The 16,898-nt window shown below is 26.6% G+C and overlaps 1 protein-coding gene across 2 annotated transcripts in view; it reads right to left on the reverse strand.

The window, feature by feature from the left end:
* Positions 1-3,073: 3,073 nt before the first annotated feature.
* The window catches only part of kn (EBF transcription factor knot), a 222,270-nt gene continuing 208,445 nt past the window's right edge, over positions 3,074-16,898 (reverse strand). Inside the window, exons 9-14 of one of the 2 annotated variants that reach the window (XM_071187402.2) lie at positions 15,957-16,087; positions 12,029-12,155; positions 9,435-9,523; positions 7,874-8,042; positions 5,358-5,531; positions 3,074-3,306 (exon numbers count right to left, since the gene is read on the reverse strand). In XM_071187402.2, the coding sequence (XP_071043503.1) occupies positions 3,203-3,306; positions 5,358-5,531; positions 7,874-8,042; positions 9,435-9,523; positions 12,029-12,155; positions 15,957-16,087 (794 nt within the window). In that variant the 3' untranslated portion in view covers positions 3,074-3,202. Of the gene's footprint in view, positions 3,307-5,357; positions 5,532-7,873; positions 8,043-9,434; positions 9,524-12,028; positions 12,156-15,956; positions 16,100-16,898 lie in introns of both variants that reach the window. The other variant, XM_071187401.2, reaches the window with a different exon arrangement.

Below are 16,898 nucleotides of genomic sequence, written 5' to 3' on the forward strand. Positions count from 1 at the left end.
CAGTTATTTATAACTGTTTCAATGAGGTTTTTCCAATCTTCAGCTAATTATGAAAATGGCGAAAAATGTCAATGTTATGAAAAGCCACAGTTTTTAGAAAATGAAAATCGTTTGTGATCTAACACTAAATTGCCTGGACTAATAAAAGCTAGCGAAAATCGAGAATTATTCACTGATTTGAAGGATTTCAATTTATGGGGAAAAGTCTCCCCAAATTGGTGATTTAAAAAAAAAATTCTTTTTTTAAATTTTCAATATATTTGTTAATCTCAGGCTCAGATAATTCTTCACTGTAAGGTAATCTTAACAATTTAAAATTGTATATTTGCTACGAGTTTAAAGCATTTAAACTGTGGCTTCCTTAGCGAAAGTGCTTTGAAAAACATCCTTAAAGATGAATTTTTGTTTGTCGGTAAAAAATGGAATCACCTGAACACGATCACATCATGAAATGGATGTACATAGAGAATGCTTTAATTTGTCTTCTTTTCTGTTATTTCAGAGATGAAACAGAGATAGAAGAAGGAATATATTACAGAAGTTATTTAGAAATGGAATTTATCACATGCCAAAATTGACCATACGTCTGTATAGACTATATACAAGAATGAACATTTCTTAAAAATCAATGTTACAAGATTACACATCAATCCTTTCGCTTTAATCCTAAAATACCATAACGAGTGAAAAATGTTTGATATTGATAAAAATAATTAAAGCTTTGTTATTTATATTTTTCTCAAGTAAGTACACAGTAAAGGTAGTAATTTATTTCTCCTTATAAGAATTAATTAACTCTAATATTTATAATTTGATTTTGAAATGAACTTTACGAGAAAAAATTCAATTAGCATCTGTTAAAATATATATATTTTTCTCGCATTATCTTTTCGATAATGTTTTAAAATGTCCCATAAGTTTTAAAATATTATGTAAATTAAGTTGGAATTCATTATCTATTAAATTACTTTTACTGTGCACTAATTAAAGCTTTACCCTATAAGTGCTAGTGAAAAATTTCTTTCAAATGACTGTAATAAATGAATAGTTAAAACTATTGAAAACAATAAAAAGTATTCAACGTAAGAGAAGGAAACTATTTTGCTGGAAACTGATTATAATTATTAATTAATTACGCCGCATATAATTTCGAATAATGGTGCTCCAAAATCATATTAAAGCAAATTTAACAAATTAAGATAATTTTAACTTGTTCTCGTAGACTGTAGAAAAGATAAAACTGGCGAGTTTACTGAAAAGTTTCATGGCATAAATTAGGAGTTCAAGAATTTTTAATTTATAGAAACACGGTATTTTGAACAAGAGAATTAAAGAAACTTTTTTTTAATATCTGGAACTCATATTTTAATTATAGCAGTGGATATGTATTTAACTGTTTATAAATTAGTTTGATCGGAGTTTTGATTATAAAATGTTTTCAATTTAAACTCTTAACTACGTTAAGAAATTTGTGTACAAAGGCTAAAAGACTGTGAAATAATGTAGTTTTTACAGCGATTTATGCTAGTGAACTATTAATAATAATGATTATAAATAAGGAATTTTTTTTAATTGTAATTTGTATATGTATCACTAATTTGATAAATAAACTGAAAACTTAAATGAAAAGTTCAAACTTTTCTTACAAATATTTGAAATAATATTCACATCCCTAGATGCAACAAAATTATTTTAAGTTATGTAATTTTTAATATTTCATAAAAAAAGGGGGGGCTTTTTAAGTCTTTTATCTTAAATTTCATTTTTCACAAATTTAAACAATCCTGCTCACTAATGATATTATGATTGTTAAAAAATGAACTATGATTGAAATCAACACCTCTAAAATTATTTTTATTTTAAAATTGCCTTTATAAAGCTTGTCGTATATTTTGGTAATTTGCACTAGAAATTTAAAACCGTCAAATTAGCGCCTTATTTCAATTTTAAGCCAAGGCTTTAACAAATAGAAATTTCTACGAGTTTTTGAAGAAAAAAAAATTGTAAATTAATTCCGATGTCAGATTAAAATCTCTTATATTTTCATGTTGTGCCTAGTAGAAAACATTACTAATTAAATTTAAAAGCTTAAATTTTACAGGTGAAGAAACCAAACACAGTTCGTTTATGTCTATCTGTTGTTCTTAAAATTACTTGCAACTTACGTGCAAACTGTTGCTGAGTTCAAGTGGCAGTAGCTACAAGTTTGTGTTGCAACAAACTATTATTTTTATGGCTTTTTTGTTAGAAATATTTGAAAATAAAGTATAATTTTCATAAATAAAGACTAGCAACAGATTTGGAAAAATAACATTTTCATAAAACTTCTAAATATGACAATATATCGTAAAACAAAAATCTTTCCATTAAAGTGTAACTAATTGCACTTAATTATAAATAACAGAAATTTTACATTAATAAATAATTCATTATAAATATATTTATATATACAAAAATAAATAAATAAATAAAACTAGGTGAAAAAATATATTGATAATATCACGAGCAAAGAAATAAACTCATTCTTTTGTATTCGAGGTCTAACATAGCTTGTATCAATAATTGAAGTTTTAAAATTTTTTAAATATTTAAATTAGTTAAGAAAGTTTGGATCTATAAGCAAGCAAATTTGCATTAATCTCTTGTAATTAAAAAACTAAAGCAAGAATGACAATTAAAATTAATAAAACGTTATAGGGATAGCTTCAAATGTTTAGCATTGTAAGTTAACTTGTAATAATTTGAATTGAAACTTAAATTCTTCGCCTTAAGAAACTAATAAATTCGTTGTTTTTAATCTATATTAAAATGGAATAAAAATATTCTATAGTTAAAGAACAAGAATAATGTTTCCAAAAATGAAATGGTGCGAACAGCTTCTTAATACTTATTTTCATTGTAACATTTTCAACGCGATTAAAGTTAATAAAACATATAACTTTAAAAAGTCCACTTCTCTTTGTTTGCATCCGAGTTTTCATAACAGGCTGTTTTTTGATTGCCACAGAAACAAAACTTGCTTGAATGTCCAAATCAGTTTTTGTATTTTGATAAACCAATACAGTTATTTTAGCATTCGTGTCTTGAATCTGTTGGCATTCTTTCTGTAGGTGCACTTGACCCACGACAGTCCATAAGAAGCCAATTTGGGGGGAAATAGGCTGATTTACAACCTCCAGTCTGTAGGTGCACAACTCCACCGTCATTTAGATGTCACTATTGAGCTACCATAAGACTGACCATTGCACGTTGGTAGCGCGAAGGGGTTCATGGCTGCGAAAGGCGAGGATACTATACTTCCCATTCCTAAAACAAAACAAAAAAAAAATTAATAAAAAAATTTAAAAACATTATCCAAAAATGGTGCAAAAGTTTTACAGGGTGTTCTCCAAATACCACTCAGGAATTGTTTGAATACTTGTCAAAAATTATTGAAATAAAGCTAGACAATTGGGGTGTTAATGATTGTCTTCACGCCTTGATTAAATGAGTTTTCCGTTCTTGATGTATATTTGTAGAATTTTTGTCTATGATAATTTAAATGAAACTAAGTAATTTGAGTGATAAATAATTGTTTAAGGGACTCCAAACATCGCTCTTGTTGTATATTTTTAGAAATGGTCAAAAACTATTTAATAAAGACTAAATAATTTTGATGATATTATTCTCTAAATGAATTGGTAAAGAGAGTTCTCTAAACATCACTCTTAGTATATATATTTAGAATTTTCATCAAAAATGTTTGGTAAGAAAGTAAATTATAATTAAAAATTAAAAAATAATATAAAATTAATACAATAATTAAAAAAAAGCTGTCACTTGTATGTATGTTTACATTTTATAACTATTGTATATTTCTGTGAATAGGTTCAGAATTTTTCAATTAATATTTTTTTCAGAAAAAATGCAAGCTTACATGTATAACTTCCCGGCTTAAAAGTCAGTACCGAAACGTTCATCAATAATTATATAGAATATTAATAGAATACCATAAATAATAAGCGAATAAAAATAAAATAACATTAAAAAAATAACATTAAGAAAATAACATTAAAAGGAAAATATCATTAAAAAGAGTTCTATGCGAACATAAAAGTCATATAAATACTTAATTGTCAGAATATGGAATTTGTAGTAATCATGTTCACATAACTTTCCACATGAATTTTTTTTCTTAATTTCTGCTTATAGACTGATTTATCTAAGTGTGTGACAAAATTCTTAGTATAAGCGAACAAGCATATAATAGGTTATTCATTCTTAATAAAAAATTTATTTGTATACAAAAATATATATATATATATGTTCTTTCATAAAAAATTTAAGTTGATACATAATTTTTGCTACGAAGTTCTATTGTTCAGTTAGATAGGAGAATTTCTATTCAGAAACATATTATTTTAATGAATTTGAAAACATTTTCGAAAATCCAACTTGACGCATTCACTAAAAATGAGACTTTTTAAACTGCAAAAGAATGCTCGTTTAAAACTGTTAAAATAATAATCATAAAAGCAAAATTGAATATAATATATATGTCACTATTAGCTGCAAACGTTATCAAACATTTTAGAAAATATACTTTAAATTTCATTTAAAATGTATAAAATTATTCAAACATATTAAATTATATTTAATAGATGATCTCGTTATCAACAGAGTGGTTAACCAAAACTGCATTAACCACTTTGTGTAGATTACGAGCTAAGGAAGAAAAAAACAAGAATTATATTTTTTTAAATTTCAAAATTAAATTCCTAAGCATAGTTACAATAGTTTGCTAAGATGTATATGAAATAAATTGTTCAGTCATAGTTAGTTATTAAAAAATATTACCGTTTTACCTTTTTTATTCTACTTTTCGAAAAATAGCACATTGTAACTTACAGCCGTTATAAGGACTAAATATGAACCCCATATATATTGGATGCTATTTTCTAATTTTCATGTGGTAATTATCTAATAACCATGTTTTAATTTAGGACACTTGGTAAAGACGTCTTACCACTAATGAAGAGCTGGAGGTCGTGAGTTCGATTGTGGCAGCCGATTAATCTACCGACATGTATACACACAAAATGCACGCAAAATCTGTTGTGATGGAAAGTCTTTTAGTTGGTTGTAGTGTGAAAGTTTATAGAAGGGGTAGCAGATCAGGCACCGTCCATTTTGCTAACCAGAGTCAAAATTATATAAAATTTCTGCAGAGGCCGTAATAAGATAGAGCCTTGATAATTAGGGCTAGGTGGTTTGCCGTGTCAGGATGATACGTTGTAATTAGCAACTGACCATAAAAATTTTCATAAGTAAATTAAAGTAATAAAAAATCTATAATAACTTTAAACAAAAGCCATTACCATTAAAGAGACCCGGAGAACTTGGTACGGCCATATTGCCTAGATTCGGCGGACTGCCATAACCACCATTCATTGCTGTGGTGCTGTAGGAACTGCCGTTTGCGCTGTGCGGCGTTGACGCATTAGAGCCATAGCCTCTTGGAGACACACTGTTGCTCTGCGTCCTTCCATAGTCTACAAAAATTTAATTTTATTAGCTAAATTTCCTAAACACATCTCTCAAAAATATCATTTATCATAAGATTATAATCTAAAAAGAATTATTTATTTACATTATATAAATATTAGTTAATCATATAAACTGGCGTTCCTTTCTTATTGCTTTCCACTCACAGATATGCATGTATGTTACTTAATATATTTTTGACATTGTGGTATTTACGCTTGTTGGAGAAAATATTTTCCCACGCACTCTATTGTTTTGAATGTAGTAATTTCAGCATAATATTTACACAGGAATATTGTACATAAGAATATTGTTATTGAAATATGGGCATTTTTCTCAATTTTTTCTAGCCTTTTAATAGTTTTACTAGCTTTTAATAGAAAAGTTCGCTATTATTTTTTTTGAAAATAAAATTCACTTAAATACTTTGAAATAAAAGTGGAAAAAGAAAAAACTGCTGCTCAACATATTAAACGTATTAAACGCGGCTGGTCTAAAAACGAAAGAAAAAAATTGCTTTGCATATTATGAAATAGATAAATAATTGAAATATTTTTAGTTTATAATTTTAAGCTATAGATAAATACACTATAGAGTATTTTTAAATATTATTGTATATTGGGAAATTCAAAATATTAATGCACTTTAATGCAGTTTATTTTGCTATTTTGCAGGCCTATTAAAATTTGTATCATTTTAGTCATCTGCATTACACAGAGAAAAAATTTAAATTCTCGGTTATGAAGTTAAGGATAAGACAACCCCCACCCAAAATGCATTATACTTGTAATAATTATGATGATTAACAATAATTACAAATGTTTCTATTAAAACAAAGAACTTTTTTGTTGTTTATAATAGTAAAATATTTTTAAAAACTTTCAACTTTAATTTACAAAAATTAAAGAAAATTTTTCATAAAAATCAAATATTTTATTTTATAAAGACGTGTTAATTATGAGCAGTTTGTTTATTACTACTTATGAAATTAAATTAAATATTATAATGGAGAAGGAAAATTTCACATGAAAGAAAGGAAAGGAAATATTTAAAACTATTTTGATTAATATACGATAGAAATTAGTTATAATAAAAATTATAATAAAACAAGCAAGGAAAATAAGAAAAACTTGAGTTAGTCCATTAAATAAGACCTACTTTAATTTCTTTAGAGCTTGATAATATATATAAATTAATTTTAATAATTTTAAATTTAAATAATTTTAATTGTTCATTACTCTTAATTATATCTTTAATATTTTGATTTGATTTTATTAATTTCGGGCAGTAATTCGGTTTATTAAGTTAAATTATAAAAAACTAGGATTTATAAATCATCCGTACTCTGAAAAAAAAATTGGAAAATTGTGCACTGACTATTTAAATTTGAATTCTTTGTTATAAAACAAATCATGTTTACTGAATACGAAGAAAATCAAATATTATTATTTTTCTTAATATTTGAATCAAACTCTTCAGCAATATCTCTTTCAGCAATATTCGCTAACTTTATTCTCAAACTTAACTTTATGATATTAATTAATTTTATTCACTAAAAGACTTCAAAATTATTTTTTTTTACAATTTACAGAAATAAAAATAATAACTTAAAGTTCTAGTTCACAGTGCGTAAAAAATTCAAGAAAAATTTCATAATTCGAAAGATGTTCTAAAAATTTCGAATAGACGCTTTGCGTTATTTTCTCAACAAGTCTTATTTTAGTTATTTGTAATATTGAAATAGATTTAAAGCTTTTTAAATTTCCGTCATAATATTTTTACGTTATAACCAAAGACGTTAATAAACAATGCATATACATTTTCAAAAATAATTTTTAAAAAAAAATTTATACTTTTGAAATAAATATTATTTTTACATTTTTATATTTTGTAAATATTATTTTTATTTCGATTCATTCTGGAAGAATTCAATGCATAATTTTTAAATTTTTCTTGATTTCTAAATACTTTGAAATTTTAGTCAAAATATTGGTTTTCTCTTCCTACTTAATATTAAATTTCTGTTAATAAATTAATATATTTATTTTATTTATTTGGAAAAAGAAATATTAAAAGAAGATAGAATAAAATCACAAAATCTACCATGTTCATGCGCAGGCAATCATAAAATTGGTTCATATCCGACAAATAAAAATGTATTTTAATTTATAAAAGTTAATTTTTTTCAATTAAAAATATGCATGAAGTACCTTTTTTAAAATTATGCTACCGTAGGAGAAAAATTAGAAATTGAGAAACATGCAAAAGGAATTTTCATGCACGCCTAAACATGAATGATTGCCTGAACAGTGGCAGTAGGCATTGTGAACGTGGGGCCATGGGTCCCTACCGTTCTCTTGAACGTTGACAGCTAATTGACCTGTATAAGCGTTGAAGCCGGACATGGCGACAGCGTTGTTCAAGGCTGGTGATCTTGGTGCAGGTAGGGCTAACTGATTATTTCGTGGCATACTGTACAAAGCTTCGGCTAAATCCGCCGCCCTCTTAAGAATTATTTCCTAAAATAAAATAAATTTATTTTGAATTAGCTTAAAATATTTGATATACAGTACTACGTATTACATTTGTGAGGAGTTAACATTGAAAAGGAGTTAAAGATGGTTTCTAAGTTATTTTACCAAGAAAAGAAAATTCTCTTTCTCTGTGCCTATTAGTCCTTCTATATACTAAAGTTCTTTCCATTGTCAACTCCTTATTTAAAAAATTTTATCACATTTTAAAAATTTTATCACATAACCTTTTCAAACCTAGCGCATACAACATACAGAACATACCCAACAGAATTTTAATATTTTTTTTTTTTTATTTGGCTGACAGACATGGTTACTGATTAATATATGAGCTACAAGTCACTACAAAAAACACTATTCAGACACGAGAATAGAATTTCCAACTTTAATTCTTAATTTTTTGACGAACATCAAAAAGCCATCCAAAAAAAAAAAAAAATCACATGTAGTTATGTCACACTTTTTTTAATATAATATTCGGAAATAAATCAAAAAATTCTAAAAATATTTTCTGCTTTGTATAAACATATAAAAAAATGAATCAGTGGTAATCTTTTAATATAAACGCGTAGTTTTTTCCTAGTATTCTAAATAAATAGGTGGTAAATTAAATTCCAATATTTTATCAACTTTTAACCAACTAACCTGGATTGAAAAAATTATTTTGAATATATTTAATTGAATTCATTATTTTTAGTTATTTATTACTTCGTAAATAATGTTCCTGAAAAATAAATAATTTTCTAAAATTTGAATAAAACAAAAAGTGTGTTGACGTATCAATGGCTAACTTTACAAATATTCTAAGTATTCAGCAAAAGCCTATGCACGCAAGTCAATAGAAAAGTTAGTCTTTATTATTTTCTGGAATAATTCACTGCTTGTCTTGGAATAAAATAATTAAGCAAACGCATAAACATGAAAATATGAGCTGAAAAATTTAAAATTTTTGCCATAAAGATCATTTTGATTTAAATTTTTTTTTTAAAAAAACACTAAATGCTCTTAACCTGTTTCAAAAACACGAGGCAAAATTGAAATTCATCAAAAACAATTTCGTGATAAATTTTTATTACCATATTTATGGCACTGATTGATAATTATCATAAGAGCTGCACTTTGATTTAAATATTGATCTGATAAAAAATATTACTATTAAATATGAAAAGCCCTGTAAAATATTAGGTTGTAAGATATTTTAGATTTAGGTCAAATTTTCTACTGTTAGGGCATATTTTCAAGAAGTTTATTCTCTTATATTTTTATCAGTACGTATTGATAGTATAAAAATAAAACACATGTGCGACATTTGTTTCATCGAAATGATAAAATCTTAATATCTTAATTCACATCGAATAAAATTTTTAAAGATGTACGTACCTTTGGTAATTTTTCTGGATCACCAGGATGCCGTGGTATTAACTTCGCGAGTCTTTGGAAGCCATAATCTATGGTGGGTTCGCTCAAAGCTAGCAAAAAATACTCATATTAATATTATGTATTATACTAAAAACATGTATAACAAATTTAAAATTATTAGATATTTTTTGTAATTATATTCTTCTACAAAAAAAAAAGCTTTAAAAATGCTAGCGATGGTATAAAGCATCATTTTAGACAGAGTAAAGCCTGTATTTTGTTCTCCTTTCAATTTAAAATCTTCAATTATTTTATCTTAAATACATTCGAATTTTCGATAATTTTACACAAGAATAGTTAACCCTTTGACGCAAAGTGGACATCGGTGTTGCTTTTCTTTCTGACGCTCCAATTACAAGCAAAAATATATTTTTGTCTTTTTTTAATCGTAAAAAACTGTCTAATAGTTTCTAAAACATCTCTTTGATTATCGGAATTATATTTATATTGAAATATAAAATCCAAAAGAAATAGTTAGATTTTTTTTTAATATTAAAAACTTGTTTAATAAATTATTTTGTAAATTAGAGCAATTTCACTGATAAATAATTATTTCTCTTGGATCTAAATAACTGCAAATAAATAAAAATTGCGAAAAATGTTTTGGAAGTGAGCCGCTTTTGAAAGATTTTACCTTTAACACTAGATAAAAAATTAAAAGCAGAAAAAAAAATTAAGAAAAAAAAACGGAATTCTATGCCGTATTTCATAACCATACATTGATTAAATTAATAAATTGCTAAATTTACTATTTTTCTCGTATTTTGACCTAAATTGAAATAATTCAAAATAATAATAATATACAAAATAATAAATCAAAGTATGAAAAATTTGCTTAAAAAAATTATACGTCAAAGGGTTAAAGGGCAAGTAAAAACTTTTCTCAACATAATTGTTTCTTTTTTTAAAAATATATTTTTTTAACCACTCGTTGGCTATAGTTTAAAGCAACCTCTCACATCAAAAATTATCAGTGATAAAAATAAAGCTTTTATATGACACTATGTCATGATTCTATGAACAGATTCATTCAAAGTTAAATTATCTTTCAACTCTTATATACTTCAACCCATTATTAAGTACTTTGCAAAGACATAGCCAAGATTTACTACTAAGAAAACATTTTAGTGAGTTAAAGGGGGAGCGGCATCTTTCTTTTTCTCCAAGAGAAATTACGACCAAAGTTTCCAAATGATGACAGATAGAACGACTTTGGAGATAGATTATATCGGACCAGTTGTAGCTACAACTTGGAAAACTGTCTGGAGCTAAACCAAAAATCGGGATGCTTTATCAAAACTTAAGAAGTTGGAAAGTGCCCAAATCCGTCAAACTGCCAATCTTCTATAAAATGTTACCCAGCTAAGCTTGAAACTTTCCTAGAATAGCGTGATTTAATGATTTCATTTTTTAAATTATGAGAAATTAAGCAATTTGTTTAAGTTCAATTTATGTTTCAAGTTATGGAATTACACATGTTTTCTCTAAACAATAAAATTCCCTAAAGCATTTAGATAAAACGTCAATAAACATTAACTTTACTTATAATTCTTTTTAAGAGTTTTCCCAATTAGGAAAATTGCTTAGAAAAATGTTTTATTGTTTGATGCAGTGATAAATATTTCCATGCACTGAAACTGTTTTAAAAGTTCGCCAAATGTACGCAGGGCATTAAAGTTACAAAAAACAAACATCTTCGGTGGCACAAAAATTTTCTTTTTTTCTAATTTTAAATGCAAAATATATTGATTTTAATAAAATTAAAAAGAAGTTATTCAGGCTGTTGAAAACAGAATTAAAATTTTAATTAAATATTACAAATGACTCAGATAGCAATATCTTTAATAGATAGTTTCTTAAAATAAATAAACATTTTTGCAGATTTAGAGGAAAGTAATATTTAATTAATGACCTAATTTTAAATTTGATAGAATTATATCTTTGTTAATGAGAATCTATGGGTTCTAAATCTGTATAAGTTTTGATCGCATGCATCTATATAAATCTAGAGCAGATTTATGGAATCGTTTTAAATCTACATAGATTTAGATCCGATAGAGTATGTGCGAAAACTCATAACACATTTTATTTTCAATTCTAAATATATATCTATGCCTTAAATATCTATGATGTAAGCAGTTTTCTTAAAATTCTATAAGGAAAGCAATGAAATTAACCACACTTAAAGTCTAACATTTACGACAAAATATATCTTAGAGTCAAATTGTTTTAAATTATAATAAATGCTATAAATATAGAATATAATCTAGCAGCATAAATACATAGTATAATAAATCAATATGAAATAAATCAATAAATAATAAATAAATATTCAGAAAAATGTTTAATGTAATATACTAGTAAATTATTAATATATTATTAGAGCTTCGTAACTTCGTTAAAAAATGTTATGACAAAAATGGCTATTTTTTTTACTTTATAAATTAGGTATATTATTATTGTAGTCATTTAAATAGACAGTATTTATTAATATTAATTATAATTGATTAATAATTTATAATTATTAATGATAAGCATGTAAAGTTGAAACTTACCAACATATACAAATCTTCCGGGTGTTCCTTTACAAAATTGTTTGGATTTATATGCTAACGTGACTTCAACAACACCTGGAATTTGTCGAGGTGGTATTTGAACTCTGATAGCGTGTGATGTAATGAGCTAAAATAAAAAAATTTCAGTGTTAATAATTGCAAATCTTTAAAGTAATAATTTATGTGCTATAAAGTAAGATGAAAAAAAATCACAAAAAAGATATCTTCATTATTGAATTATCCTAAATGTCATAACAAAATTTTAACTGAGGCAAAAACTCTAATTATAGGTCAGTAATTGGAGCTAAGTAAATTTTAATAGGTATTTTATAAACATACTTTTATATTGTGAATAACATATTTATTAACAAATAATAAATTTATTTTTAATTTGAGAACAAGTGCAGCACTACATTAAAATATGTTTTGAATATAATTTACAACACATCGTTAAGCATTTTTAACATAAAGAGAAAAATAGTCATTTGCCGTTATACAATAACTATAAAATAAGCATACATTAAATGAATCATATTTTATAACATATATTCATAATTATTTAAGATAATGTATTTTCATAAATGAAACATTCATTAAGGAGTGCATTGGCATTTTCCTTTATGTTACAAAATTTTTTTAAGTGCTGGAAAATTATAATTTTACTGCTAAGACATTGTTTCTTTTATATATTCAGGTATTTTTATTTTTCGAGCAATGCATATTGAATAGAAAAAAGTCGCAAACAATGTAATGAGAAATTACTTTTTAAAATTTAGTGTTTTCAATTCTTATTGAGTTATACTGAAAATTAAATTTTGAATTAAATTCATTTCAAAAATCGGAAGACGGAATTTGGTATTCCTTTAAAATTAAAACATAGATAGCTTTGATTAAGACACAGTCTCCTAAATATCCTAAAAATCATTAATTAATTGCGAAATACTATTCAAGCTTTCATAGTATATAAATTCTACGTTTTCATCAAACGTTCACTAATAAGGATGAAATTAAAACGCTCAAGTTTGAAGAATGGCTTTCCTGTTGTCCATAATTATAAAGTAAATATACTTTAAATGATTTAGAATACAATACAAAATAAAACATCTAAATATCTGAAAATCAAACATTAATTAGAAAAAATTTTTCGAACTTTAGTAGTTTAATAGTTTTTTCCTATACATACTCAAATAGGAAAAAAGTTAAAATGTGCCATTTTGAAGGATAATTTTTCCCATTGACCATAACAAAATAAATGAGCCTAGTTCAAAAATGAAAATACTCTCCAAATATACTTAAAACCAATCATCAATTGCCCAAAATATTTCTAACTTTTCGATTAGCTTTATTTCTAGATTTTCATTAAACTGACACTAAAAGCATAAAAATCAAAACTCGCCATTTTGAAGAACGATTTTTTTCCCAATGCCCTCAATAACGTTAGGCAAATCAGACTAGTTTGAAAATGAGTAAAAGAATAAACAAATCTATAGAAGGTAGCAATTTCATAGAGAAAGATCAAAACAGATATTGTGCAGATAAATCAAGGGAATTACTAGCTGCGCCCATTAAGCATTTATAGGAAGCAGTAGGCTAAGTCGAGGCCTTTGAATTAATGAAGCAAATGAGAAGAAAGATGAAGAACAGCTACTGTCAAATAGCAACAGACTCATCAACAGACAAGGCCATGGCAACAGACTAGGTTTTTATTAAACTATCACTGATAAGGATGAAAATTAAAGCACTCAAGTTCGAAGAATGTTTTTTTTTTCTGTTGTCCATAACAAAATAACACAATCTAAATCCGACTTCGTATATGAAACTACTTTCTAAACATCTAAAAATAAAACATTAATTGAACAAAATCTTTTTAACTTTCTGAGTTTAATAGTTTTCTTTCCAGGCACCATGCAGACACTAATAAGAGGGAAATTAAAATGTGCCATTTTGGAAGATAATTTTTTCTACTGACCGTAGCAAAATAAAGCAAGCCAAATGAGTCAAGTTCAAAAATGATAATATTTTCTAAATATCCTTAAAACCAACTATCAATTGCCTAAAATCTTCCTAAATTTTCGATTGTCTTTATTTCTAGATTTTCATTGAACTGACACTAATAGGATAAAAATCAAAACTCGCCATTTTGAAGAATGATTTTTTCCCATTGCCCTCAAAATAACGCAAGGCAAATCAGACAAGTTTGAAAATGAAAGAGTAAAAGAATTAACAAATCGATAGAAGGTAGCAATTTCATAGAGAAAGATCAAAACAGATATTGTGCAGATGAATGAAGGGAATTACTAGTTGCGTCCATTAAGCATTTATAGGAAGCCGTAAGCTAAGTCGAGGCCTCTGAATTAATGAAGCAGATGAAAAGAAAGAAGAAGAGCAGCGACTGTCAAATAGCAACAGACTCGTCGATGAGGTTAAATACCGTTCGACAAAATAAGCTCCTTTTGCCGACAGGAACCCCAGAATGGTTGATTGGGGAAACTTCTTTGCTAGTTGATCGCTCAACAGTGGAGGAGTGGTTGGAGTTAATACAATTTGAAGTATTAATGATCGCATTGCGAAAGAGGTTGTTTGCAACATGATCATACGGCTTTAAAGGCTAAGGGCGAGACTCTTTGTTAAGCCCGAAAGACAATGGAAAACTTGTTAGGTTCAACCAATTGCAAACTGCTGTCTGTCCAGATAAAAGAGAAACGTCTGGAGGGATCGAAAATTAAATATTTTATTCTATTCCTCTTTATTCCTTCAAAGAGATTAAAAACTCTCGTCAACACTATTTACATTTTCTCTAATGTCCTTAATTACTTAATCAACTATGCAAATAATACTATGTAAATATATGTATATAAATTTTTAAGAAATTATATGTTTTTAATAATAAACAAACTAACATTTTCTCTGGAGAAGCACTTATACTTTCAGTTTTTTCATCTAGACATTTAGTAAAAACCTTTTCAAAGAAACACATAAAATATTTGTTTCAGATTAAAAACTTGCCTAACTGTTTCTATTAAACTATTTGTTTGTCGCAAAATTGTAATTATAATTTCTTTTTCCCATTTTGCAACCATTTTTTTTTTTCATGATTGATGACAAAATAAAAGTTTCCAAAAACGAATGCAAGTAGTATAATTGTCAATCAGCTGAAATTAGATTTGTCTTACTGAACACTATTTACGAAATAATTCGAATTAACGATTACCTTTGTTAATTTTTTTTAAAAATTTTATAAAATTACTGGAAGATTAAATGACTTTGTTTTCTTCACCCCAAATCTTATTTAATATGAGAGTGAAATAAATAATATGTAGACAATCGAATTTCCATTATTCTTTCTACAAAGAGAAAAAAGTTCCTGTAAAATCACAGTACTTTTACAGTAATGACACAGCTAGTGATAAAATCAAATTATACGGTATTTAAAACATTCACTAGGTGGGTGATATTCCGTTCGTTTGTTAATGGTTCACTGAAAATTCTGGTTTTAAAATACTAATTCTTTTTTCACGCATTTAGTAAAAATACAAAGCTGAAAAGTAAATTGAATCGAATGCTCTTTTTTGTGCCATGAATTGAATTACGAATTCAGTGCTCTGGGGTATCATAAAAAAATTACTAAATTTCACATTTCCTACCAAACAGTACGGCAATAAAACCATATTGTTAACTTTACCAAAAATCATTACCAACACTCTTCGGTGAAAAAAAACGTGCTTTATTGGTGTTCTCATGAAACCAAAACTATGGCAAATTTTACTATATTCTGACCATACTTTTTTTTTCTCAGTGTCGAAGAATTTTAGCAGAAAAATCTGATCATTTAGTCAAAATAGTTAGTATATTTGTCCTTAAAAAAGTTTAATTTGACAAACAAGTCAAGATATTTTGACAAATACTTTTAAACTAAATGTAATCTTACCTCGCTCCATGCCAGCATCGTTCCGAAGACTACTTGTAGCCCATCGAAAAAGTTATCACCTATGATTGTGACTGTGGAACCTCCAGCCGTCCATCCCTCGCTAGGACTGATTGCCTTGATACACGGCGTCGCTGCAAAATGAACTATGCACTTGTTACAGCACTGTGGTATAACTATATCCATATTATGCAATAAATATAGTAGTATGAAAATATTATGAGTGTTTCCTAATTTTTTACGGCTACGGGACCCTAAAGGATGAAGCATCTTTTGAAGGAACCCCAAAAAAATTATGACTGATTCAAAAAATTTAAACTCTAGGAACCTCTCTCTGTGACCCTTTAACGGAACCCCAGGGTTCCGCGGAACACTATTTGAAAACCGCTGTTATATACTATGAGAATAAAAGTTCTTATTAATATCGTTCAAATTTCATGCAACCTTGATAAGGTGATAAATCCCTTAGGTCAGCTGTTCCAAAATAGCGCTCCGTGGAACCCTGAGGTTCCGTGAAAGGGTTACAGGTGTTCCTAGAATTTAATTTCTTTTAATCAGTCATAATTTTTTAAACTTGTAATTATATTTACATCAGTACGAAAAGACATAATTTCTTTGACATTTTGGTTATTTTAATGAAATTATTTGAGTAAAATGCCAGTAAAAAAAAAAGAAATGACAAAATTTATTAAAAATTGCATCAGTATTTGTCGTCGAATTTTTCAAATAAAATAGCCAAATTAAAAAATAACGAATTATTTTCTGAGAACTATTCTCAAAGTTTGTAAAAAGTTTTTTTTTTCTTTCAAAAACTATAATTCAGCTAATTTTATTCATTTTCAGCTAATGTATGAATCAAAAACAACTTCAGAGCAAGATTAGATATCATTCTAGGCCTGCGAATTTAACTGCATGACATAAAATCTATTATTTTAAAAGTTTTAT

This window comes from Parasteatoda tepidariorum, chromosome 11 (assembly GCF_982258835.1).
Source record: "Parasteatoda tepidariorum strain Cologne lab strain chromosome 11, Ptep-v5.0, whole genome shotgun sequence".
NCBI lineage: Eukaryota > Metazoa > Arthropoda > Arachnida > Araneae > Theridiidae > Parasteatoda > Parasteatoda tepidariorum.